This window comes from Tachyglossus aculeatus, chromosome 11 (assembly GCF_015852505.1).
Source record: "Tachyglossus aculeatus isolate mTacAcu1 chromosome 11, mTacAcu1.pri, whole genome shotgun sequence".
In the NCBI taxonomy this organism is placed as follows: Eukaryota; Metazoa; Chordata; class Mammalia; order Monotremata; family Tachyglossidae; genus Tachyglossus; species Tachyglossus aculeatus.
Genome location: NC_052076.1, coordinates 26148598 through 26175875, shown reverse-complemented (window position 1 = coordinate 26175875; position 27278 = coordinate 26148598). Strand labels below are relative to the sequence as shown.

Here is a 27278-nt window from a genome sequence, read left to right as displayed (position 1 = left end):
ATACGACTGATTGATTGATTGGTAGAGGGGGAAGGTGGCCAGCCCCCGGAGAAGGGGCCAGACTTGTGGCCGGGAGGCCGGAAGACCCAAGTCCACCCCGTGTTCGGCCCTAGGTCCAATCCGGCCACCACAAAGACCCCGTCCTCTGGACTGGGCTGGCAGAGGAGTCCTCCGGAGCTGACCCTCAAAAATCTCCAGTGGCTCCCAATCAATCTGCGCATCAGGCAGAAACTCCTCACCCTGGGCTTCCAGTCTGTCCATCCCCTGGCCCCCTCCTACCTCACCTCCCTTCTCTCCTTGTCCAGCGCAGCCCGCACCCTCCGCTCCTCCGCCACTGATCTCCTCACCGTACCTCGTTCTCGCCTGTCCCGCCATCGACCCCCGGCCCACGTCCTCCCCCGGGCCTGGAATGCCCTGCTCCCTCTGTCCATCCGCCAAGCTCGCTCTCTTCCTCCCTTCAAGGCCCTACTGAGAGCTCACCTCCTCCAGGAGGCCTTCCCAGACTGAGCCCCTTCCTTCCTCTCCCCCTCGCCCCCCTCTCCATCCCCCCCATCTTACCTCCTTCCCTTCCCCACAGGACCTGTATATATGTATATATGTCTGTACATATTTATTACTCTATTTTACTTGTACATATCTATTCTATTCATTTTATTTTGTTAGTATGTTTGGTTTTGTTCTCCGTCTCCCCCTTTTAGACTGTGAGCCCACTGCTGGGTAGGGACCGTCTCTATGTGTTGCCAACTTGGACTTCCCAAGCGCTTAGTCCAGTGCTCTGCACATAGTAACCGCTCAATAAATACGATTGATGATGATGATGACGATGACCCCTCCGGGGCCCGACGTCCCTTCCCCGTGCCCCCCGCCCCTCACCTCCACGCTGAGCAGGGCGGAGACGCAGGCCTCTGAGGCGTCGCAGATGGCCGTCAGGTCGTGGCCCCCCTCCAGGGCCAGGACCACCCGGCCCCCCGCCAGCTTCATCAGCTGTCTGGTCAGGTGGCCGAAACCTGGGGCGGGCGAGACGGGCTCTGCTGGGGCTCCGTCCGGGGTGCCCGTCCCTCCACCCGCCACCCACCCTCCCACCCTGCCACTTACACCTGGCCGTGACGGAGTAGCCGCCCAGCGGGGACAGGTGGCCCTCGACCGCGTCGAAGCCAGCGGACACCAGGACCACGTCCGGGGAGAACTCGTGGGCGATGGGCATCACCACTGTCCTGCCAGGGGGAAGGGCGAGGCTGGCTCGGGGAGCCCGGCTGGGCTCCCACCCCGGTGCCACCCGCCTCCCGCGGCGCCCGCCCCGCCGGCGCCCGGCTCCGCCCGCACCTGAAGGCCGTCAGGTATTCCACGTCCCCGATGGGGGGCTCCACACCGCCCGTCCAGGCCACGTTCACGTTGAAGCCCGTGCCCGGTCCGCCGCCCACCTGGCACCGGGAGAGGGGCGTCACCCGCGCGGTCCCCCGGGGCGGATGGCACGCCTCTCCGGGCCCATCCGGGTGCCCGCCCAGCCTCTTTCGCTGCCCCACCGCGGGCCCGGCCTCTGCCCTCTCGCTGCCCCCACCCGGCCCTTCCCTCCCCAACGGCCCCTGACAGCCTCCCCCTCCAGGAAGCCTTCCCAGATGGCCGCCACCATCTAAGCGCCCCACTCCCACTCCGTGACCACCCCGTGTGCCTATCTATCTCTGGGAAGCGGCGTGGCTCAGTGGAAAGAGCCCGGGCTTTGGAGTCAGAGGTCATGGGTTCAAATCCTGGCTCTGCCACTTGTCAGCTGGGTGACTTTGGGCAAGTCACTTCACTTCTCTGGGCCTCAGTTCCCTCATCTGGAAAATGGGGATGAAGACTGTGAGCCTCACGTGGGACAATCTGATCACCTTCTAAACTCCCCAGCGCTTAGAACAGTGTCTTGAACATATTAAGCGCTTAATAAATGCCATTATTATTAGTAGTAGTATTATTATCTCCCATTCTGGCAGGGGCTTTCTGGGGACACCCAGCCTCTCCTGGCCATCTGGGGGAGAGTGTTCTTGGCACTAACCCCCACCAATCAATCAATCGTATTTATTGAGCGCTTACTGTGTGCAAAGCACTGTACTGAGCGCTTGGGAAGTACAAGTTGGCAACATCTAGAGACAGTCCCTACCCAACAGTGGGCTCACAGTCTAAAAGGGGGAGATGGAGAACAAAACCAAACATACTAACAAAATAAAATAAATAGAATAGATATGTACAAGTAAAATAAATAAATAAATAGGGTAATAAATATGTACAAACATATATACATATATACAGGTAATATATACATATATATGTATATATATACACCCCACCACACAGCTGGGGTGAGGGCCTGTTATTAATGATAACAGGCCTGTAGATATACCTGTATGTTTGTATGTACTTATTACTCTATTTACTTTATTTGTACATATTTATTCTATTTATTTTATTTTGTTAATATGTTTTGTTGTCTGTCTCTCCCTTCTAGACTGTGAGCCCGCTGTTGGGTAGGGACCGTCTCTAGATGTTGCTGACTTGTACTTCCCAAGCGCTTAGTACAGTGCTCTGCATGAATGAATGAAGAATAATAATAATAATGAAAATGATGATGATGACGGTACTTGTTAAGCACTTACCACGTGCCAAACACCGTTCTAAGCACTGGGGTAGATACAACTTAAGTTGGACACGGTCCCCCGTCCCACGTGGGACTCACAGTCTCGATCCCCATTTTCCGGCTGAGGTCCAGAGAAGTGAAGTGACTGGCCCAGGGCCACACAGCGGAGCCGGGATTAGAACCCAGGACCTTCCGGCTCCCAGCTCTATCCACTCAGCCGCGGTGCTTCCACGGCCCCACTCCCACCCTCCGCCACCCGGCTAAGAGGTTTTGGGGGGGGGGGGGGGTCCCCACACCTCCTCGGGGGCTCCGCTGCCCGGGAAGAAGTTCCCGTTGTCATAGCGATGCAGAGAGATGTAGAGCACGGAGGGGTCGCTGTAGAAAGCTTGCTGCGTCCCATTCCCGTGGTGGATGTCCTGTGGGGGGGGCGGGAGGGGGAGAGGGGAGGTCAGCAGGGGTTAGGCTGCTGCCCCCCACCCGCCCCGAGCCCTGGGGTCCAACAGGCCCTGGTGGGCAGCGCCCCAAAGCCAACGCCGGGTGCCCGCTGCCCAGGAGAGGGGCAGGCAGCGGAACTCAAAGCGTGGGGGCGGCCAGGGGGGCTGAGGGGCTGTCCTGAAATAGGGGAAATAGGGGACGGGGAGGGACACGGGGGTGGGCAGGGGAGTGGGGAGAGCCACCCGTCAGCCGGGCCCATCCGGCACCAGAGAGGGACCGAGGATCTCCCCAGCATCCCCGACCCCCGCGGGACTTGCCGGGTCGGCCCAAACTGCCCCTGCCTGAGGCAGAGGGGGTGGCAGAGATCAATCAATCGTGTTTATTGAGCGCTTACTGTGTGCAGAGCACTGTACTAAGCGCTTGGGAAGTACAAGTTGGCAACATAGAGAGATGGCCCCGGAGGGTGATGGGCCCGGGCGCCCGGAGTGGGCGGCGGGGCTGCTTTCCTGGCTCGCTCACCCAGTCGACGATGAGGACTTTGCCCACGCTCAGCTTCTGCTGCAGGAGTTTGGCAGTGATGGCCACCGAGTTGAAGAAGCAGAAGCCCCTGTTGGGGCCGAGAAGCGGGGTGAGCCCAGGCCCCAATCAATCAAATCGTATTTATTGAGCGCTTACTGTGTGCAGAGCACTGGACTAAGCGCTTGGGAAGTCCAAGATGGCAACATCTAGAGACGGTCCCTACCCAACAGTGGGCTCACGGTCTAAAAGACCGGGTCGGGGACAGGAGGGAGGGTCCCAGATGGCATCCGGGGCTTGGCAGGGGGGAGGCAGACAGGCCGCGCCAAGCACTGTGCTAAGCGCTGGGGAAGGAGCGGGATAATCAGAGGAGCGCAGAATCTGCCCCACCAGTCGAAGTGGGAGGGAGAACAGGGATCTCATCCCAGTCGACCGATGGTATTCCTTGAGCACGTAGGGTGTGCAGGGCACTGTACTGAGCGCTTGGGAGAGTACGACAGGACACACGCTCCCTGCCCACAAGGAGCTTACGGTCTGGAGGGGGGAGACAGATTCAACAACCAAAGGGGGAAGTGGGGAAAAGTGCCAAGTCCACAGGCGATGCAGGGAGAGCGAGAAGAGGAAATGAGGATTTCGCCGGGGAAGGCCTCTTAGGAGATGTGATTTTTGAGAAGGTTTTGAAGGTGGGGAGACTGGTGGACCATCAGCTGTGAAGGGGGAGGGAGTGCCGGGTCAGAGGGAGGATGTGGAAAATCGAGGTAGAGTGAGGAAGTTGGCATCAAGAGGAGGGGAGTGTACGGGCTGGGTTGTAGGAGTGAGGTGGGAGGGCGAGAGCTGACAGTGCCTAAAGCCGACGGTAAGGCTTTTCTGTCGGATGCGGAAGGGGATGGGCGACCGCTGGAGGACTCTGAAGAGAGGGGACAACTGACTGGACGCTTTTTTTCAGGAAAATGATTCAGGCAGCAGAGTTGGAGTGGGGAGAGACAGGAAGCAGGGAGGACAGAGGTGGAAGAGGGCAGGAGGAGGAGGATGAGGAGGAAGGCGGGCGGTGAGTACGTACATGGCGGTGGATTCCTCTGCATGGTGTCCTGGGGGGCGGATAATGGCAAACCCATTCTGGAAGCCGACGGACCGATACAGGAGAGAAAAGTGAGCTGTCACACGACCATAGGCCGCCCCTCACCCTTTTCCTTGCCCAGGTGAGAGAAGCTGCCCGATAATAATAATAATATTCATTCATTCATTCAGTCAATCGTATTTATTGAGCGCTTACTGTGTGCAGAGCACTGGACTAAGCGCTTGGGAAGTGCAAGTTGGCAACACATAGAGATGGTCCCTACCCAACAGTGGGCTCACAGGCTAGAAGGGGGAGACAGACAACAAAACATATTGACAAAATAAAATAAATAGAACAGTAAATATGTACAAGTAAAATAAATAGAGCAATAAATCTGTGTAAACATATATACAGGTGCTGTGGGGAGGGGAAGGAGGTAGGGTGGGGAGGATGGGGAGAGGAAGGAGGGGGCTCAGTCTATTATTAGACTAATAATTAATTGTGGTATTTGTTAAATACAAATAAATAATGACAATTATGGTATTTGTTAAGCGCTTACTGTAGGCCAGGCGCTGTACTAAGCCCTGGGATTGGGTTGGAAAATTGGGTTGGACACAGTCCCTTCTCCCATGTGGGGCTCACAGTCTCAATCCCCATTTTACAGAGGAGGTCACTGAAGCACAGAGAAGGGAAGTGACTTGCCCAAGGTCACGCAGCAGACAAGTGGCAGAGCCAGGATTAGAACCCGTGAAACTGTGGTATTTGCTAAGTGCTTACTATGTGCCAGGCACTGTACTAAGCGCTGGGGTGGATACGAGCAAAAATCAGGTTGGACACAGTCCCTGTCCCTCAGGGGGCCCACAGATTTAATCCCCATTTTCCAGATGAGGTAACTGAGGCACAGAGAAGTTAAGCGACTTGCCCAAGGCCACACAGCAGACGAGCGGTGGAGCCGGGATTAGAATACGACTGAGAATCGTGCGGTGCTTACTGCGTGCCAGGCACCGTATTAAGCGTTGGGGTGGATATAAGCAAATCGGGTTGGACTCGGTCTCAATCTCCATTTTACAGTTGAGGAAACTGAGGCACGGAGAAGTCGCCCAAGATCACCCAGCAACAAGTGGTGGAGCTGGGATTGGAGCCCAGGTCCTTCTACCTAGAGAAGCAGCGTGGCTCAGTGGAAAGACCAGGGGCTTTGGAGTCAGGGGTCATGGGTTCAAATCCCGCTTCCGCCAATTGTCAGCTGTGTGACTTTGGACAAGTCACTTCACTTCTCTGGGCCTCGGTGACCTCATCTGTAAAATGGGGATGAAGACTGTGAGTCCCCCGCATGGGACAACCTGATCACCTTGTATCTCCCCCAGCACTTAGAAGAGTGCTTTGCACATAGTAAGCACTTAACAAATGCTATCATTATTATTATTATTATTATTATCTCCCAGTTCTCCGCTCCATCCACTGGGCCATGCTGCTTCTTTTAAGGTTCAAGGCCCTGAATCTTGGGGCAGAGAGTTGTGCCATGCGGAAGGGTAGGGAGGAGAGGAGACGGGAGAGTCTCTTAGACTGTGAGCCCACTGTTGTGTAGAGACTGTCTCTATATGTTGCCAACTTGTATTTCCCAAGCGCTTAGTACAGTGCTCTGCACACAGTAAGTGCTCAATAAATATGATTGATTGATTGGGAGCAAAGGGGAGGGGAACAGAGACCAGGAGAGGAAGGAGAGGATAGGCAGGGAGAGCAGGGGCAAGGAAGATTTTGTATCGGTCGCCCCAGCCCCCCATTCATTCATTCATTCATTCATTCAGTCGTATTTATTGAGCGCTTACTGTGTGCACAGCACTGTACTAAGCGCTTGGAAAGTACAATGTGCCCTCTCCCGATCCCAGCAGCCCCTCACCTTGAGCTCCCCCGCAGCCACCTTGAAGGCCAGTTCCACCAGGCAGCCCACCGCCATGCGCACCGCACTGGAGCTGTGCATCTCGTTCCACACCGTGTCACTGTCCACCTGCGGGCCAGCGGGCCGTCAGCCCCCTCCCCTCGCTCCCTCCCCGCCCCCCCGCCGGCCCCCAAATCCATGGGGCCCGGGTGGGGAGAGGAGGAGACGGAGGCGAGGTCCAGGGGAGGGGGGCGGCAAACCCGGGCGTCCCCGTCCCACCCCCCACGGCTGGGCCTTTTAGACTGTGCGCCCACCGTTGGGTGGGGACTGTCTCTGTATGTTGCCAGTTTGTACTTCCCAAGCGCGCTTAGTACAGTGCTCTGCACACAGTAAGCGCTCAATACAATTGATGATGATGATGGGCCTGGCACTCACCCCGATGCCCCCGCAGGGCAGCACGGCGTACATCTTCTGGCTGATGGGGCCTGCGGGCGGAAGAGAAAACCGCTCTGGAAGGGCGGACTGGACCGGACCGGGGGTCCCGGGGCAGAGAGAGTGGGGGGCAGCCCGACCTTAGCGTCGGAGCCCTGGTCCCCCCGCCCCGGGTCCACCCCCGCCCCCCCCCACCCCGGCTCCTGCGGGCCCCTCCTGACCCAGCAGCTTCTTGCTGTCGAGCTTCTGCCGGTTGAGTGGGCTGGTCCCGTACAGCAGGGTGTGCGGCTCCGAATGCACCGTCTGGATCTCGTCCAGCGTGGCCTTGCGGCCCCGGATCCGCTGCCGGACGGTGGGCGGAGGGGGGGAAGGGGGTCGATGAAGGCCCATCTCCTCCAAGAGGCCGTCCCTGACTAAGCCCTCCTTTCCTCTCCTCCCACTCAATCAATCAATCGTATTTATTGAGCGCTTACGGTGTGCAGAGCACTGGACTAAGCGCTTGGGAAGTCCAAGTTGGCAACATATAGAGACGGTCCCTACCCAACAGTGGGCTCACAGTCTAAAAGTCTCTAAGAGTCTCTCCTGCGTCATTCATCCCTTCTAGACTGTGAGCCCACTGTTGGGTAGGGACTGTCTCTAGATGTTGCCAACTTGTACTTCCCAAGCGCTTAGTACAGTGCTCTGCACACAGTAAGCGCTCAATAAATATGATTGATTGATTGATTGATCCCCATCTCAGCCCCTCAGTGCTGATAAATCTGTGACTTTAGTTCTATTCACACCTACCTGCCCCTCTAGACTGTAAGCTCGGCTCCATTCCCCCATCTTACCTCCTTCCCTTCCCCACAGCACCTGTATATATGTATATACATATTTACTACTCTATTTATTTAACCTGTACATATCTATTCTATTTATTTTATTTTGTTAGTAGGTTTGGTTTTGTTCTCTGTCTCCCCTTTTTAGACTGTGAGCCCACTGTTGGGTAGGGACCGTCTCTAGATTTTGCCAACTTGGACTTCCCAAGAGCTTAGTCCAGTGCTCTGCACACAGTAAGTGCTCAATAAATACGATTGATGGATTGATTGATCCCCATCCCAGCCCCTCAGTGCTTATAAATCTGTGACTTATTTAGTTCTATTCACACCTACCTGCCCCTCTAGACTGTAAGCTCGGCTCCATCCCCCCATCTTACCTCCTTCCCTTCCCCACAGCACCTGCATATATGTATATACATATTTACTACTCTATTTATTTAACCTGTACATATCTATTCTATTTATTTTATTTTGTTAGTAGGTTTGGTTTTGTTCTCTGTCTCCCCCTTTTAGACTGTGAGCCCACTGTTGGGTAGGGACCGTCTCTAGATGTTGCCAGCTTGCACTTCCCAAGCGCTTAGTCCAGTGCTCTGCACACAGTAAGCGCTCAATAAATACGATTGATTGATTGATCCCCATCCCAGCCCCTCAGTGCTTATAAATCTGTGACTTCTTTAGTTCTATTCACACCTACCTGCCCCTCTAGACTGTAAGCTCGGCTCCATCCCCCCATCTTACCTCCTTCCCTTCCCCACAGCACCTGTATATATGTATATACATATTTATTACTCTATTTATTTATTTATTTTACCTGTACATATCTATTCTATTTATTTTATTTTGTTAGTAGGTTTGGTTTTGTTCTCTGTCTCCCCCTTTTAGACTGTGAGCCCACTGTTGGGTAGGGACCGTCTCTAGATGTTGCCAACTTGGACTTCCCAAGCGCTTAGTCCAGTGCTCTGCACACAGTAAGCCCTCAATAAATACGATTGATGGATTGATTGATCCCCATCCCAGCCCCTCAGTGCTTATAAATCTGTGACTTATTTAGTTCTATTCACACCTACCTGCCCCTCTAGACTGTAAGCTCGGCTCCATCCCCCATCTTACCTCCTTCCCTTCCCCACAGCACCTGTATATATGTATAGACATATTTACTACTCTATTTATTTTGCCTGTACCTATCTATTCTATTTATTTTATTTTGTTAGTATGTTTGGTTTTGTTCTCTGTCTCCCCCTTTTAGACTGTGAGCCCACTGTTGGGTAGGGACCGTCTCTAGATGTTGCCAACTTGGACTTCCCAAGCGCTTTGTCCAGTGCTCTGCACACAGTAAGCACTCAATAAATATGATTGATTTGATTGATCCCCATCCCAGCCCCTCAGTGCTTATAAATCTGTGACTTCTTTAGTTCTATTCACACCTACCTGCCCCTCTAGACTGTAAGCTCGGCTCCATCCCCCCATCTTACCTCCTTCCCTTCCCCACAGCACCTGTATATATGTATAGACATATTTATTACTCTATTTATTTTACCTGTACATATCTATTCTATTTGTTTTATTTTGTTAGTATGTTTGGTTTTGTTCTCTGTCTCCCCCTTTTAGACTGTGAGCCCACTGTTGGGTAGGGACCGTCTCTAGATGTTGCCAACTTGGACTTCCCAAGTGCTTAGTCCAGTGCTCTGCACACAGTAAGCGCTCAATAACTACGATTGATTGATTGATTGATTCCCCCGCTTCAAAGCCTTATTGCAGGCCCAATTCCTCCAAGAGACTTTCCCCGACTAGGCCCTCATCCCTCCTCTTCTCCCCCTCCCTTCGGCGTCACCCTTGCACTTGGATTTGCCCCCTTTATTCCCCCTTCCCTCACCCCCACCTCACTCCCATCCGTACCCGTAATTTATTTATACTAATGGGGTGTCTCCCCCCTAGACCGTGAGGTCCTTGCGGACAGGAATCGGGCCCACAGCTCTGTGGTTAGTACGGTGCCCTGCATACGGTAAGCGCTCAATAAATCCGACGATCGACCGAGGAGCGGCGGGACTCACCTCACACTTGCTGAGCAGCCCGGTCTCCTGCAGCCGGGACCAGATGCTCTGGATGCGGCCGGCGTGCTCCGGGTGGATGTGGGTGTTTCCGCACATGCACTGGTGCTTCAGCATGAAGGTGTCATAGACCACCCCTGAGGGCGGGAGGGGAGCGGGCAGGAGCGATGGGGTGGGCATCCCCGCGCCCTGTTACCCTCTCATCCGTCTCTCCCTCTAGACTGCCAGCTCCTTGTGGGCAGGGAACGTGTCTGTTCGTTGTTACATTATGCTCCCCCAAGCGCTTAGTACAGTGCCCTGCCTACAGTAAGCACTCAACCGATTGACGAACCGACGCTGTCCCGCTCCCCCACACCCCCGGGCTGAGGTCACCCGGCAGACGCGTCACGGGTTCTAATCTCGGCTCTGCGACCCGTCTGCCGTGTGTGACTTTGGGCACGTCACTTCTCTGTGCCTCAGTGACCTCATCCGTAAAATGGGGATGGAGACTTTGAGCCCCACCTGGGACACAGTCCCTGTGTGTCCAACCCAATCTGCTTGCACCACTGAGAAGCAGCGTGGCTCGGTGGAAAGAGCCCGGGCTTTGCAGTCAGAGGTCATGGGTTCAAATCCCACGTCCATCAATTGTTAGCTGGGTGACTTTGGGCAAGTCACTTAACTTCTCTGGGCCTCAGTTACCTCATCTGGAAAATGGGGATCAAGACTGGGAGCCCCCTGTGGGACAACCTGATCACCTTATAACCTCCCCAGCGCTTAGAACAGTGCTTTGCACATAGTAAGCACTTAATAAATGCCATTATTATTATTATTATTATTATTATCAACCCCAGCGCTTAGTACAGTGTGTGGCACATAGTAAGCACTTAACAAATACCATAATTAGCCTGTGCTCTGCTCACTAGGCCGTGCTGCTTCTCAGGGGTGGGGGTGCCCGCTGTTGGGTAGGGACCGTCTCTAGATGTTGCCAACTTGTCCTTCCCAAGCGCTTAGCCCAGTGCTCGGCACACAGTAAGCGCCCAATAAATGCGATTGAATGAATGAAGGAAGGCCCACCTGTGGTAAAGAGGTGCTTGACGGGCAGGTCGGGCGCAGTCTTGGCGGCGGTGGCGGCGGGCGAGGACTGGGTCCTTCCCAGGGCCGGGTGGGGCACCGTCGCCAGGCTGAGCGGAGGCTGGAACACCTGCAGTGGCTGGACGTCGACGAACACCTGGGGCGGTCGGAGAATGATGATGATCAATCAATCAATCGCATTTATTGAGCGCTTACTGTGTGTACAGCACTGTACTAAGCGCTTGGGATGTACAAGTTGGCAACATATAGAGACGGTCCCTACCCAACAGTGGGCTCACAGTCTAAAAGAGGGACCAGCCACAATACTGAGAGTAACACACCCCTCTCTACACCTTGCCCTCCTCCTGCAGTAATGATGATGATGATGATGATGGTATTTGTTAAGCGCTTACTATGCGCTAAGCACTGTTCTAAGCACTGGGGGGATACAGGTGATCAGGCTGTCCCACGTGGGGCTCACAATCTCAATCCCCATTTTCCAGATGAGGGAACTGAGGCACAGAGAAGTGAAGTGACTTGCCCAGAGTCACCCAGCTGACAATTGGCGGAACCGGGATTTGAACCCCTGACCTCTGACTCCAAAGCCCGGGCTCTTTCCACTGAGCCACGCTGAGATGGGGAGGAGCAGGGGGCCCCCCTAAGTCCCTCCCTGGGGGGGGCTCTGAGAGGGGATAGTCAGCCCAGGCCCACCCGGCAGGGGGGGCCAACAGGGTGGCACCGGGGCAGCACCTCCCTGGGGGCGAGGCTGAAGGGGCACAGTCAGGGCAGCGTGGCTCAGTGGAAAGACCCGGGCTTTGGAGTCGGAGGTCATGGGTTCGAATCCCAGCTCCGCCACTTGTCAGCTATGTGACCACTTAACTTCTCTGGGCCTCAGTCACCTCAACTGTAAAATGGGGATAAAGACTGTGAGCCCGCCGTGAGGCAACCTGATTGCCTTGTAACCTCCCCAATGCTTAGAACAGTGCTCTGCACATAGTAAGCGCTTAATAAATGCCATTATTATTATTATTATTATTATCTCCCTGGCGGGGGCTGAGAAGCAGAGCCAGGAGAGCAGCTTCGTGGAAGGGGTAGAGCCAGGGCAGTAGCTCCCTGGGGATGGGAACGGAGGGGAAGAACCAGGGCACTGTTCTTTCTACAGAGATGCTCTGGGCATGTCACTCCCCTCCTCAAAATTCTCCAGTGGTTGCCTTTCAACTTTCGCTGAAGCAAAAACTCCTCACCCTGGGCTTCCAGGCTGTCCATCCATCCCCTCACCCCCTCCTACCTCACCTCCCTTCTCTCCTTGTCCAGCCCAGCCCGCACCCTCCGCTCCTCTGCCGCTAATCTCCTCACCGGGCCTCGTTCTCGCCTGTCCCGCCGTCGACCCCCAGCCCACGTCATCCCCCTGGCCTGAAAAGCCCTCCCTCCCTACATAATAATAATAATAATAATGGCATTTATTAAGCACTTACTACGTGCCAAGCACTGTTCTAAGCGCTGGGGAGGTTACAAGGTGATCAGCTTGTCCCAAGGGGCTCACAGTCTTCATCCCCATTTTCCAGATGAGGGAACTGAGGCCCAGAGAAGTGAAGTGACTGGCCCAGAGTCACACAGCTGACAAGTGGTGGAGCCGGGATTTGAACCGATGACCTCTGACTCCGAAGCCCGGGCTCTTTCCACTGAGCCACGCTGCTCACCACAGTAAGTGATCAATAAATACCAAATGAATGAGGCTCAGACACACATACTGGCAGGTTGACAGGCAGACACATGCGGACATTTAGCCTCTGAGGCACCCAATCACACGCTGACCAATTAATTAACCTCCTATAATAATAATGACTAATTACGGTATTTTGTTAAGCGCTTACTATGTTGCCGAGCACTGCTGGGGCAGATATAGGGTCATCAGGCCGTCCCACGTGGGGCTCACAGTCTTCATCCCCATTTTACGGATGAGGTAACAGAAGCCCAGAGAAGCGAAGTGGCTCGCCCGAGGTCACAAAGCGGACGGGTGGCGGAGCCGGGATTGGAACCCAGGTTCTCCGACTCCCACTAAGCCAAGCCGCTTCTCCTGCCCCTCCCCGGTCTCCCGATCCTTCCCAAAGACAGACGGGAGCATGGAAGTGAAGATTAGACTGTGAGCCCCCTTTTAGACTGTGAGCCCACTGTTGGGTAGGGACTGTCTCTCTATGTTGCCAATTTGTACTTCCCAAGCGCTTAGTCCAGCGCTCTGCACATAGTAAGCACTCAATAAATACGATTGATGATGATGACGATGATGGCGGGGCCGGGGCGGGGGGAGCAATCACCTGCTTGTATCCCCCGGCGGGCTCCTCCAGCTCAGGCCTCTCCTCGGCCCGGCTCTCCCCGTCCTGGTCCTTCACCTGGATACAGCAGTCCTCTTCCTCCTCCTCTCCCCCGCCGCCCTCCGCCGCCGCGGCCGCCTCGTCTTCCTCGTCTTCCTCGTCGTCGTCGTCCTCCTCCTCCTCCTCCTCGAGGTCCCCCTGGGTGCTCTGGCTCTCGGGCGAGCCGTCCCCGGGGGGTCCCGGCGGCGGCGGCGGCGGCGGCCCGTCCCCGAGCAGGGCCTCCTGCTGCTCGGTCAGCTCCTCCTCCGTCTCCTCGGGGTGCGAGAGCGGCTGTCGGGTCAGGTCCCCCGCCTTGGCGATCATCTGCACGGCCCCGCGCGGGGCGAGGGCCCGGTCACCCGGCTGCGGGCCGGCGTGGCACGGGGGCCACCCTCCCCCGGCCCCTCCTCGGCGGGGGCAGCGCGGCGTTGGGGACGGCGGCCCCCGGCCCCCCGGCCTCCCCACGGTGCCCACCTTGCCCAGCTGCAGCTGCTGCTTCTCCAGGAAGTGCTGTTGCTGCTGGACCAGCTGCTGCAGGGCCTGGGGGCTCTGGGGCAGCGGCGACGACTGGGTCCGGCTCAGGGGACGGTGGCGGGGCAGCTGGCCCACCGTCCGCATGCCGGTGGCCATCCGCTCGCCCGCCACCAGCGGAGACTGACCGTGGAGGGGCACTGAGGGGGAAGCGGCGGGGAGCCCGTGGTTGGCTAGGGACCGTCGCTACATCGTCATCAGTCGTATTCATTGAGCGCTTACTATGTGCAGAGCACCGGACTAAGCGCTTGGGAAGTACAAATCGGCAACACATAGAGACGGTCCCTACCCACCAGTGGGCTCGTTGCCAACTTGTACTTCCCAGCGTGGCTCAGTGGAAAGAGCCCGGGCTTTGGAGTCAGAGGTCATGGGTTCGAATCCTGGCTCCACCACATGACTGCTGCTGTGTGACCTTGAGCAAGTCACTTAGCTTCTCTGAGCCCCAGTTACCTCATCTGTAAAATGGGGATTAAGATTGTGAGCCCCACGTGGGGCAACTTGATCACCTTGTATCCACCCCAGCGCTTAGAACAGGGCTCTGCGCATAGTAAGCGCTTAACAAATGCCATGATTATCATTATCATTATTCCCAAGAGCTTAGTCCAGTGCTCTGCACACAGTAAGCGCTCAATAAATGCGATTGAATGAATGAATGAATCAGGCTCTCGGGCCCGCCCGAGCCCCCGGCCCCCTCGGCCGCACGAGAGGGTTAAGGGGGAGTGGAGACCCAAGGGGACAAACAGAGAGTGACCTCCCACGGCCTTGACGGTGGGCAGCCCATTCATTTGATCGATCGTATCTATAATAATAATAATAATGATGGCATTTATTAAGCGCTTACCAGGTGCAAAGGACTGTTCTAAGCGCTGGGGAGGTTACAAGGTGATCAGATTGTCCCACGGGGGGCTCACAGTCAAGCCCCATTTTACAGATGAGGTACCTGAGGCCCAGAGAAGTGAAGTGACTTGCCCAAAGTCACACCGCTGACAATTGGCGGAGCCGGGGTTTGAACCCATGACCTCTGACTCCAAAGCCCGGGCTCTTTTCCACTGAGCCGCGCTGCTTCTCTGCTTCTGTGCGCAAAGCGCTGTACTAGGCACTTAGGAGTGGATGGTAATAATAATAATAATAAAAATAATGGCATCTATTAAGCTCTTACTATGTGCAAAGCACTGCTCTTACCTCCTTCCCTTCCCCACAGCACCTGTATATATGTATGTTTGTACATATTTATCACTCAATCATTTTACTTGTACAAATCTATTCTATTTATCTTAATATGTTTTGTTTTGTTGTCCATCTCCCCCTTCTAGACTGTGAGCCCACTGCTGGGTAGGGACCGTCTCTATATGTTGCCAACTTGGACTTCCCAAGCGCTCAGTCCAGTGCTCTGCACACAGTAAGCACTCAATAAATACGATTGATGATTGATGTTGCCAACTTGGACTTCCCAAGCGCTTACTACAGTGCTCTGCACACAGTCAGCGCTCAATAAATACGACTGATTGATTGATTGCTCTAAGTGCTGATAGAACGGTACGCGGACACAGCCCAGAAACCAACCCAGGCTGCCCGGGCCCATTTGCTCAGCCTCGCTCGCCTTGGGGTCAGGGGTCAAAGATCCCCGGGACAGGCAAGCTCCCGGGAATTGGGGGGGTGAAAGGTCAGGGGTCCCAGGGGTCAGAGGCCCCCCGGAAGGGGCTCCCCGGGTGGGAGGGAGATGGGGGGGTGCAGGGGCCGGGGCTCACCGGCGATAAGCGTGCTTTGCTGCCGGGCCTGTTCCAGGAGGAGGACGTGCTGCAGCAGCGAAGCGTGCCCGTGGGGGTTGGCGTCGCCCTCCAGGGCGACCCCCAAGAGGCAGCCGGGGATGGACGAGGTGCTCACGAACTTGCCGGTCAGCGCGCCCCCCTGTCGCAGGGACTGGATGGCCTGGCGCTCCGCCTCCTGCTGGGCCGTCAGCTTTGGGGAGGCCTGTCGGGGCGGCGGGAGGGAGGCCCGGGGGCGGGGAGGGTGGGCGAGGGGTTCCGGCAGCCCGCCCCGGGACGCTCCCCCTCCCCGCTTCCCCGTCCTCTGCGCCCCGGGGAGCCTGGGCCCAGCCGGGGGTCGTCCCATGGGGCGGCGGGGGGGGGGGTCGTCCGAGGGTGCACTCACGGCGGGAAGGTGCGAGTTGGTGACGGTGGCCTGCAGGCCCAGGGAGATGTTGGGCAGGGAGGGGGACGTATACAGGCTGAACTGGCTGGAGGAGCCGTCTAGAGGGAGGGCCCGGCGCTGGGGGACCATCTGACGGACAGACAGGCAGACAGACGGACCCGCCGTGAGAAGCTCCGCTTGAGTTGGGGGGAAAGGGCAGGGGGCTCCCGAAAGGCCGCGAGGCAGTCTCTGGCCCCAGAGGAAAGGTGGGAAGATACCAAGGGGAGGGCAGCAGGTGGGCAGTTAACAATAATAATGATAACTGCGGTATCTGTTAAGCGTTTACAACGGGCCAGGCACCGTACTAAGTGCCGGGATGGATGCAAGCAAATTGGGTTGGACACAGGCCCTGTCCCGTCCGGCGCTTTGAGTCTCGATCCTCCTTTTACGGATGAGGTCACCGAGGCCCAGAGGACCGGAGTGACTTGCCCCGGGCCACCCGGCAGGCAAGTGACGGATTCCCGGGCCCGGGCTCTAACCGTGAAGCCAAGAGGAAAGCAGAGGGCGGGAGGTGGGCCCCCGGCCGCCCCGGGGAGGAGCCACACCGGGGGCTGTGGAAGGGGAGGGCGGGAAGGGCCCCCCCGCGCAGGGGCTCAGCGGGGGGAAGGTTGCCCGGCCTGCCGGGGGGCCGCTACCTCGGTGGGGATGTTGGGGACGGAGCCCGTGAAGCCGTTCTCGGCGATGGCGTGGTTGGAGCTGTTGGGGGAGCTGGGGCCGGAGCCCGGAGCACTGTTGCACACCGACGACACTGTGTGGGGGGTGGGAAGGGGATGGAGGCCAGGGGAGACCTGAGTCAGCCCCTCGCCCTCCATCCCTCCTCCCCCCGGCCCCCGCCGCCCCGCTCCCGGACCGGCCCGATGCTCACGGCGTGACATCACCGGCTCCGGGGCCTTCCCACCGGCTTCCCGACCGGGGGCGACGGGAGACCCCCGCTCCCAGACCCCCGGCCGCACTGGGCACCTGTGATTTCAATGGCTCTCTTCTTGAAGGCGCTGATGACGGTCCCATCTTTCCTGCGCAGGAGGGGGCTGCTCCTGCGCTCGGCCACCTTCTGCTTTAGCCGCGAGCGCACCTTCAGGTTCGGTTCGGAGGCTGCGGGCCGGGCCCGGGACCCGGGCACACACGGCTCAGATCCCACCGGCCCCTCTCCCCTCTTCCCAGAGGAAGAGCGGCACCCGGGGGGGCCCCCCACCCCTTCCGGCCGCCCCCACCCCGGGGTCGTCGTCCCCCGCCGCCCGTCCCCGGGGGCCGGCCGTCTCTCCCTCACCTGTTTTGCGGAGGGGGAAGTCATCCCGGCTATCATAAGGCCCAAGGAGGGGCAGCTTGTAGGAAGGGGGGGTCCCAGGGGGGCCGCTCTGGGGGGGGGAACTCTGGTCCAACGAGGCGTGGTGGGCTCCCCTGAGGTGGGTCGGGGTGGATCAGGGCCCTCGGAGGCGGGCCGGGTCCCTGCCTCCTCTTCCCCCACCATCTCTCCCACCGACCGGACCCCCCCCGCCGCCCCCAATCAGCCCGACCTCTCTCCCGGCGGCCACCCCCCCACCCCAGGCCCTGCCTCCGCCTCGGGGTCCCTACCAGCATTTGGGGTGCTGCGGGAGGGAATGGTTGAGGCCGCCCGGCGGGGGCTCCTTCGACTTGCTCAGCAAGAACTCCTGGAGTTTCAGCTTCACCTCGGTGCTGGCGATGGCGCCTGCGGCAGGGGACGGGACAGAGCTGGGGGGGCGGGGGGGGCGACCCCTGGACCCTCCCCTTCCCCGGCCCGACCCCCGGGGAAACCGCAGGGAGGGAAGCTGGGACCAACCTGGGCCTCGGGCCCTGCCTGGACGCCTCCCGTGGGCAGCAGAGACGGGAGGGATCGACCTCCAGGAGGTCGGCGAGGAGGAGTGCCAAGCTCGCTCTCTTCCTCCCTTCAAAGCCCTACTGAGAGCTCACCTCCTCCAGGAGGCCTTCCCACACTGAGCCCCCTTTTTCCTCTCCTCCTCCCCATCCCCCCCGGCCCTACCTCCTTCCCCTCCCCACAGCACCTCTATATACGTTTGTACAGATTTATTACTCTATTTTACTCGTACATACTATTCTATTTTGTTAATGATGTGCATCTAGCTTTTTTTTAATGGCATTTGTTAAGCACTTACTATGCGCAAAGCACTGTTCTAAGCGCTGAGGAGGATACAACAAGATCAGGTTGTCCATGTGGGGCTCATTTATTCTGACAACTTGACACCTGTCCACGTTTTGTTTTGTTGTCCGTCTCCCCGTTCTAGACTGTGAGCCTGTTGTCGGGTAGGGACCGTCTCTAGATGTCGCCGACTTGGACTTCCCAAGCGCTTAGCCCAGTGCTCTGCACACAGGAAGCGCTCAATAAATACGATTGAATGAATGAATGAATATAAGTTAATCAGGTTGGACACAGTCCCTGTCCCACATTCATTCACTCAATCGTATTTATTGAGCATTTAATGTGTGCAGAGCACTGGACTAAGCACTTGGGTTGTTGTCGTTGTTGGTTAGGGACCGTCTCTATATGTTGCCGATTTGGACTTCCCAAGCGCTTAGCTCAGTGCTCTGCACACAGTAAGCGCTCAATAAAGACGATTGAATGAATGAATATAAGTTAATCAGGTTGGACACAGTCCCTGTCCCATATTCATTCATTCAATCGTATTTATTGAGCGCTTACTGTGTGTAGAGCACTGTACTAAGCACTTGGGTTGTTGTCGTTGTTGGGTAGAGACCGTCTCTATATGTTGCCGACTTGGACTTCCCAAGCGCTTAGCCCAGTGCTCTGCACACAGTAAGCGCTCAATAAATACAATTGAATGAATGAATGAATATAAGCTAATCAGGTTGGACACAGTCCCTGTCCCATATTCATTCAATCGTATTTATTGAGCGCTTACTGTGTGCAGAGCACTGGACTAAGCGCTTGGGTTGTTGTCGTTGTTGGGTAGGCACTGTCTCTATGTGTTGCCGACTTGGACTTCCCTAGCGCTGAGTCCAGTGCTCTGCACATAGTAAGCGCTCAATAAGTACGATTGAATATAAGTTAATCAGGTTGGACACAGTTCCTGTCCCATATTCATTCACTCAAATGTATTTATTGAGCATTTACTGTGTGCAGAGCACTGGACTCTGCACATGGGTTGTTGTTGTTGTTGGGTAGGGACCGTCTCTATGTGTTGCCGACTTGGACTTCCCACGCGCTGAGTCCAATCAATCAATCGTATTTATTGAGCGCTTACTGTGTGCAGAGCACTGTACTAAGCGCTTGGGAAATCCAAGTTGGCAACATATAGAGACAGTCCCTCCCCAAGAGTGGGCTCACAGTCTAAAAAGGGGAGACAGAGAACAAAACCAAACATACTAACAAAATAAAATAAATAGAATAGATATGTACAAGTAAAATAGAGTAATAAATCTGTACAACCATATATACATATATACAGGTGCTGTGGGGAAGGGAAGGAGGTAAGATGGGGGGGATGGAGAGGGGGAGAGGAAGGAAGGGGCTCAGTGTGGGAAGGCCTCCTGGAGGAGGTGAGCTCTCAGTAGGGCCTTGAAGGGAGGAAGAGAGCCAGCTTGACTTCCCAAGCGCTGAGTCCAGTGCTCTGCACACAGTAAGCGCTCAATAAAGACGATTGAATGAATGCATGAATGAGGGGTGGGATGGAGGGAGGATGGGAGCCCTGAGATGGGGAGCCCGGGAGGGGGTCCCGGGGCGGGGGGCCCCACCGCTCACTCTCTTTGCTCTTCTCCTTGTTGCGGAGGATGAGGAGCTGCTGCTCGAGACGCTGCTTGTCCAGTTCCTCCTGCCGCTGCTGCTCCCTCTGCCGCTGCTGCTCCAGTTCCTGCTGCCTCTTGGCCACCAGCATCTCCTGCTGCTGCTGCTGGGGAGCGGGAGGCGGGACGGGGGGCAGGGGGGGGGGGGGGCGGGCCCTCAGGGCACGGGGGACGGACGGGGGACGGGGGACGGGGCCCACCCGGAGGAACGGGGGCCGACGACGGGAGGGTCAGGACGGGCTGCAGGCCACCGGAAGGGCTCACAAGGGAGCGCGACGGGGACACAATGATACCAACAACGATGGTATGTTGCCAACTTGGACTTCCCAAGCGCTTAGTCCAGTGCTCTGCACACAGTAAGCGCTCAATAAATACAACTGATTGACTGATGGTATTTGTTAAGCGCTTCCTACTGTTGGGTAGGGGCTGTCTCTATACGTTGCCAAATTGTACTTCCCAAGCGCTTAGTACAGTGCTCTGCACACAGGGCCAGGACAGGCTGCAGGCCACCGGAAGGCCTCACAAGGAAGCGCGATGGGGACAGAATAATACTAACGATGGTATGTTGCCAACTTGGACTTCCCAAGCGCTTAGTCCAGTGCTCTGCACACAGTAAGCGCTCAATAAATACATTGATTGATTGATGGTACTTGTCAAGCGCTTCCTATTGTTGGGTAGGGACTGTATATGTTGCCAAATTGTACTTCCCAAGCGCTTAGTACAGTGCTCTGCACACAGTTAGTGCTCAATAAATACGATTGATTGATCACCTGTATATATTATATATGTTTGTACATATTTACTGCTCTATTTATTTTACTTGGACATATCTATTCTGTTTATTTTATTTTGTTAGTATGTTTGGTTTTGTTCCCTGTCTCCCCCTTTTAGACTGTGAGACCACTGTTGGGTAGGGACCGTCTCTATATGTTGCCAAATTGTACTTCCCAAGCGCTTAGTACAGTGCTCTGCACACAGTTAGCGCTCAATAAATACAATTGATTGATTAAGCGCTGTGACAGACTGTCAGCTGTGTGACTTTGAACAATAATAATAATAATAATGATAGCATCTGTTAAGCGCTTCCAAGGTGCCAAGCACTGTTCTAAGCGCTGCAGTAGATTGTCAGCTGTGTGACTTTGAGCAATAATAATAATAATAATGATGACAGCATCTGCTAAGCGCTTCCGAGGTGCCAAGCACTGTTCTAAGCGATGCAGTAGATTGTCAGCTGTGTGACTTTGAACAATAATAATAATAATAATGATAGCATCTGTTAAGCGCTTCCGCGGTGCCAAGCACTGTTCTAACCGCTGTGGTAGATTGTCGGCTGTATGACTTTGGACAACAATAATAATAATGATAGCATCTGTTGAGCGCTTCCTAGATGCCAAGCACTGCTCTAAGCACTGCGGTAGCTTGTCAGCGGTGTGACTTTGAACAATAATAATAATAATAATGATAGCATCTGTTAAGCGCTTCCTAGGTGCCAAGCACTGTTCTAAGCACTGCGGTAGATTGTCAGTTGTGTGACTTTGAACAATAATAATAATAATAATAATGATAGCATCTGTTAAGCACTTTCTAGGTGCCAAGCACTGCTCTAAACGCTGCAGAAGATTGTCAGCTGTGTGACTTTGAACAATAATAATAATAATAATGAAAGCATCTGTTAAGTGCTTCCGAGGTGCCAAGCACTGTTCTAAGCACTGCGGTAGATTGTCAGTTGTGTGTCTTTGAACAATGATAATAATAATAATGATAGCGTCTGTTAAGCACTTCCTAGGTGCCAAGCACTGTTCTAAGCGCTGCGGTAGGTTGCCTGCTGTGCGGCTTTGAACAATAATAATAATAATAATGATAGCATCTGTTAAGTGCTTCCTAGGTGCCAAGCACTGTTCTAAGCGCTGCGGTAGATTGTCGGCTGTGTCACTTTGGACAACAATAATAATAATAATAATAATAATAATAATAATGATAGCATCTGTTAAGCGCTTCCTAGGTGCCAAGCATTTTTCTAAGCACTGCGGTAGATTGTCAGCTGTGTGACTTTGGACAACAACAATAATAATAATAATAATAACGATAGCATCTGTTAAGCGCTTCCGAGGTGCCAAGCACTGTTCTAAGCGCTGCGGTAGATTGTCAGCTGTGTGACTTTGGGCAACAATAATAATAATAATAATGATAGCATTTGTTAAGCGCTTACTAGATGCAAAGCCCTGTTCTATGCACTGGGGAGGAGACAAGGTGATCAGGTTGTCCCACGGGGGGCTCACAGTCTTCATCCCCATTTTCCAGATGAGGGAACTGAGGCTCAGAGAAGTGAAGTGACTTGTCCAAAGTCACTCAGCTGACAAGTGGCGGAGCCGGGATTAGAACCCACGACCGTTAAGGGCAAGTCACTTAACTGCTCTGTGCCTCTGTTACCTCACCTGCAAAATGGGGATTAAGATTGTGAGCCCCCCGTGGGACAACCTGATCACCTTTGTAACCTCCCCAGTGCTTTGCACATAGTAAGTGCTTAACAATTACCATAATTATTTTTATTATTACAAGGTGATCAGGTTGTCCCACTTGGGGCTCACAGCCTTAATCCCCATTTTCCAGGTGAGGTGACTGAGGCCCAGAGAGGTGACGTGACTTGCCCAGGGTCACCCAGCAGACAATAATAATAATAATAATAATAATAATGATAATGGCATTTGTTAATCTCTAACTATGTGCCAAGCACTGTTCTAAGCACTGTGGTAGATATAAGGTCATCAGGTTGTCCCATTTGGGGCTCACAGCCTTAATCCCCATTTTTCAGATGAGGTCACTGAGGCCCAGAAAGGTGACACGACTTGCCCAGGGTCACCCAGCAGACAATAATAATAATAATAATGATGGCATTTGTTAAGCGCTTACTATGTGCCAAGCACTGTTCTAAACGCTGGGGAGGATACGGGGTGATCAGGTTGTCCCACGGGGGGCTCACGGTCTTAATACCCATTTTCCAGAGAGGTCACTGAGGCCCAGAAAGGTGACGCGACTTGCCCAGCATCACCCAGCAGACAATAATAATAATAATAATAATAATGATGATGATGGCATTTGTTAAGCACTTACTATGTGCCAAGCACTGTTCTAAGCGCTGGGAAGGATACAGGGTGATCAGGTTGCCCCAAAAGGGGCTCAGGGCCTTAATCCCCATTTTCCAGATGATGTCACTGAGGCCCAGAAAGGTGACGTGACTTGCCCAGGGTCACCCAGCAGACAATAATAATAATAATAATGATGATGATGGCATTTGTTAAGCGCTTACTACGTGCCAAGCACTGTTCTAAGCGCTGGGAAGGATACAGAGTGATCAGGTTGTCCCACAAGGGGCTCAGGGCCTTAATCCCCATTTTCCAGATGAGGTCACTGAGGCCCAGAGAAGCGAAGTGACTTGCCCAAAAAGTCACACAGCCGGGGTTAGAATCAATCAATCGTATTTATTGAGCGCTTACTGTGTGCAGAGCACTGTACTAAGCGCTTGGGAAGTCCAAGTTGGCAACAAATAGAGACAGTCTCTACCCAACAGTAGGAAGCGCTTAAATACCAACAATCAATCGTGTTTATTGAGCGCTTACTGTGTGCAGAGCACTGTACTAAGCGCTTGGGAAGTCCAAGTTGGCAACGTATTGAGACGGTCCCTACCCAACAGTGGGCTCCCAGTCTAAAACTCCCAAGCCCGGGCTCTCGCCGCTGAGCCACGCCGCTTCTGGGGCATCTCTAGCCTGTGAGCCCACTGTTGGGTAGGCACCGTCTCTAGATGTTGCCAACCTGGACTTCCCGAGCGCTTGGTCCAGTGCCCTGCACACAGTAAGCGCTCAATAAATACGATTGACTGATTCTGGGGAGCCCGGGGTGGGGGAAAGGGGCCGTCGGGGGGAGGCCTTGGGGGGCTCCCACCTTGAGGTGCTTCTGGAGCTGGACTTCGTGCTGCCGGGTCAGGTGGTCGTGCTGCTTCTGGAACTCGGCGAAGAGGAGCTGCTTCTGCAGCTGCTGCTGCTGCTTCAGGGCCAGGAGCTCCTGCTGCAGCTGCTGCTCGCGGAGGGCCGGGTCCGCCGTCGCCGCCGTCACCGCTGCCACCGGGCCCGACCCCTGGGGCTCCGGGCCACCGGGGCCGCCCGGCATGGCCCCCGGCTTCGCCTCCACCGCTGCGGAGGACGAGATGCCCATCAGTCCCTCCATTTCTCCATCCAAGCGCTTAGTACAGTGCCCTGCACACTCTATTTACTTATTTATTTATTTATTTTACTTGTACATTTCTATCCTACTTATTTTATTTTGTTGGTATGTTTGGTTCTGTTCTCTGTCTCCCCCTTTTAGACTGTGAGCCCACTGTTGGGTAGGGACTGTCTCTATGTGATGCCAATTTGTACTTCCCAAGTGCTTAGTACAGTGCTCTGCACATAGTAAGCGCTCAATAAATACGATTGATTGATTGATTGATTGATTGCACACAGTAAGCGCTCAATAAATACGACTGATGATCCCTTCCTCTGTCCCTCCACTCCTCCATCGTCTGAGCCCCCTCCTTCCTCTCCCCCTCCTCACCTCCTTCCCCTCCCCACAGCACCTGTATATAGACTGTGAGCCCACTGTTGGGTAGGGACCGTCTCTATATGTTGCCAACTTGGACTTCCCAAGCGCTTAGTACAGTGCTCTGCACACAGTAAGCGCTCAACAAATACGAATGAATCCCGGCTACACTCAGCCCCCTACCTTCCCCCTTTTAGACTGTGAGCCCACTGTTGGGTAGGGACTGTCTCTATAGGTTGCCAACTTGGACTTCCCAAGCGCTTAGTACAGTGCTCTGCACACAGTAAGCGCTCAATAAATACAAATGAATCCCGGCTACACTCAGCCCCCTACCTTCCCCCTTTTAGACTGTGAGCCCACTGTTGGGTAGGGACCGTCTCTATATGTTGCCAACTTGGACTTCCCAAGCGCTTAGTACAGTGCTCTGCACACAGTAAGCGCTCAATAAATATGATTGATGATGATATGTATATATCAATCAGTCAACCAATCGTATTTATTGAGCGCTTACTGTGTGCAGAGCACTGTACGAAGCGCTTGAGAAGGACAAATCGGCAACCTATAGAGACGGTCCCTACCCAACAACAGGCTCACAGTCTATTACTAGGGTGGTAACTGAGGCCCGGAGAAGTAAGATGACTTGCTCAGGGTGGGATTAGAACCCATGACTTTCTGACTCCCTACTGAGAGCTCACCTCCTCCAGGAGGCCTTCCCACACTTAAATAATAATAATAATGGCATTTGTTAAGCGCTTATTATGTGCAAAGCACTGTTCTAAGTGCTGGAGGGGGATACAAAGTGATCAGGTTGCCCCACGTGGGGCTCACAGTCTTCAACCCCATTTTTACAGATGAGGGAACTGAGGCGCAGAGAAGTGAAGTGACTTGCCCAAGGACACACAGCTGACAATGGGTGGAGCCGGGATTTGAACCCATGACCTCTGACTCCCAAGCCCGGGCTCTTTCCATTGAGCCACGCTGCTTCTAACCCCCTTCCTTCCTCTCCCCCTCCCCATCCCCCCCGCCCTACCTCCTTCCCCTCCCCACAGCACCTGTATAGATGTTTGGACAGATTTATTACTCTATTTATTTTACTTGTACATATTTACTGTTTGATTTATTTTAGTTTTGTTAATACGTTTTGTTTTGTTGTCCATCTCCCCCTTCTAGACTGTGAGCCCGTTGTTGGGTAGGGACCGTCTCTACCTGTTGCCGACTTGCACTTCCCAAGCGCTTAGTACAGTGCTCTGCACACGGTAAGCGCTCAATAAATACGATTGAATGAACAAATGACTCCCAAGCCTAGGTCCTATCTGCTACACCGTGCTGCTTCCCTTTTGTGCCGCCCTTGAACTTGGATTTGCCCCTTTTATTCCCCCCTCTCTCCGCTCCACAGCACTCACGTCTATATCCCTCATTTATCCATATTAATGGTCTCTCTCCCCCTCTAATAATGGCATTTATGAAGCGCTTACTATGTGCAAAGCACTGTTCTAAGCGCTGGGGAGGTTACAAGGGGATCAGGTTGTCCCACGGGGGGCTCCCAGGCTTAATCCCCATTTTACAGATGAGGTAACTGAGGCCCAGAGAAGTTAAGTGACTTGCCCAAGGTCACACAGCAGACATGTGGCGGAGCTGGGATTCGAACCCCTGACCTCTGACTCCAAAGCCTGGGCTCTTTCCACTGAGCCACGCTGCTTCTCTAGACTGTAAGCTCCTTGTGGGAAATAACCTGTCTACCAACTTGGTTCTACTGTAATAATAATAATAATAATAATTACGGTATTTGGTAAGTGCCAGGCACTGTACTAAGCGCCGGGGTGAATATAAGAAGATCAGGTTGGTCACAGTCCCTGTCCCGCGTGGAGCTCCCAGTCTCCACCCCCATTTTCCAGATAGAGAAGCAGCGTGGCTCAGTGGGAAAGAGCCGGGGCTTTGGAGTCAGAGGTCATGGGTTCTAATCCCAGCTCTGCCACTTGTCAGCTGGGTGACCTTGGGCAAGTTACTTAACGTCTCTGAGCCTCAGTTCCCTCATCTGTAAAACAGGGATGAAGACTGTGAGCCCCATGTAGGACAACCTGATCACCTTGTATCCCCCCCCAGCGCTTAGAACAGTGCTTTGCACATAGTAAGCACTTAACAAATGCCATAATTATTATTATTATTACTTCACTTCTCTGGGCCTCAGTTGCCTCATCTGGAAAATGGGGATGAAGACTGTGAGCCCCATGTAGGACAACCTGATCAGCTTGTATCCCCCCCAGCGCTTAGAACAGTGCTCTGCACATAGCAAGCACTTAACAAATGCCATAATTATTATTATTATTATTATTATTATTACTTCACTTCTCTGGGCCTCAGTTCCCTCATCTGTAAAACGGGGATTAAGACTGTGAGCCCCCCGTGGGACAACCTGATCACCCTGTATCCTCCCCAGCGCTTAGAACAGTGCTTTGCGCACAGTAAGCGCTTAACAAATGCCAATTATTATGATTATTTTGTTAATATGTTTTTAGACTGTGAGCCCACTATTGGGTAGGGACCGTCTCTATATGTTGCCAACTTCCCAAGCGCTTAGTACAGTGCTCTGCACACAATAAGCGCTCAATAAATAGGACTGATGATGATGTTTTGTTTTGTCGTCTGTCTCCCCCTTCTAGCCTGTGAGCCCGCTGTTGGGTAGGGGCCGTCTCTAGATGTTGCCAACTTGGACTTCCCAAGCGCTTAGTCCGGTGCTCTGCACACAGTAAGCGCTCAATAAATACGATTGATTGATTGATTGATGAGAGAGGGGGCCGCCCTGCCGCACCCCCAGGTAGGGTAAGGGGTCCATAGACCAGGGTGGGAGTGGGGGGCTTCAGCGGGCCCGGTTGGGGAGGGGAGGAAACGGGGAGACGGAACCGGCTTCCTCCCCTGGATTATCTCCTTTCAACATTTTTATTGTAATTACACTGCAGACACCCGCTAAATATAGAGCGGGCCCAACAGCAGCTGTGCGGAGTGAGGAAAGAGGG

At 54.4% G+C, this 27278-nt stretch overlaps 1 protein-coding gene across 1 annotated transcript in view; it reads right to left on the bottom strand.

Moving 5' to 3' along the window:
• HDAC5 (histone deacetylase 5) overlaps positions 1 to 27278 on the bottom strand; it is a 67730-nt gene that overhangs the window by 2477 nt on the left and 37975 nt on the right. Inside the window, exons 4-24 of the mRNA XM_038754275.1 lie at positions 23632 to 23879; positions 19652 to 19799; positions 17488 to 17602; positions 17183 to 17313; positions 16876 to 17007; positions 16551 to 16663; positions 15877 to 16005; positions 15474 to 15696; positions 13669 to 13865; positions 13159 to 13518; positions 10847 to 11000; positions 9797 to 9930; positions 7149 to 7269; positions 6931 to 6980; positions 6517 to 6624; positions 4623 to 4678; positions 3566 to 3653; positions 2908 to 3027; positions 1324 to 1421; positions 1096 to 1214; positions 874 to 1007 (exon numbers count right to left, since the gene is read on the bottom strand). Coding sequence (XP_038610203.1) covers positions 874 to 1007; positions 1096 to 1214; positions 1324 to 1421; positions 2908 to 3027; positions 3566 to 3653; positions 4623 to 4678; positions 6517 to 6624; positions 6931 to 6980; positions 7149 to 7269; positions 9797 to 9930; positions 10847 to 11000; positions 13159 to 13518; positions 13669 to 13865; positions 15474 to 15696; positions 15877 to 16005; positions 16551 to 16663; positions 16876 to 17007; positions 17183 to 17313; positions 17488 to 17602; positions 19652 to 19799; positions 23632 to 23879 — 2978 coding nt within the window. The remainder of the gene's footprint in view (positions 1 to 873; positions 1008 to 1095; positions 1215 to 1323; positions 1422 to 2907; positions 3028 to 3565; positions 3654 to 4622; positions 4679 to 6516; positions 6625 to 6930; positions 6981 to 7148; positions 7270 to 9796; positions 9931 to 10846; positions 11001 to 13158; positions 13519 to 13668; positions 13866 to 15473; positions 15697 to 15876; positions 16006 to 16550; positions 16664 to 16875; positions 17008 to 17182; positions 17314 to 17487; positions 17603 to 19651; positions 19800 to 23631; positions 23880 to 27278) is intronic.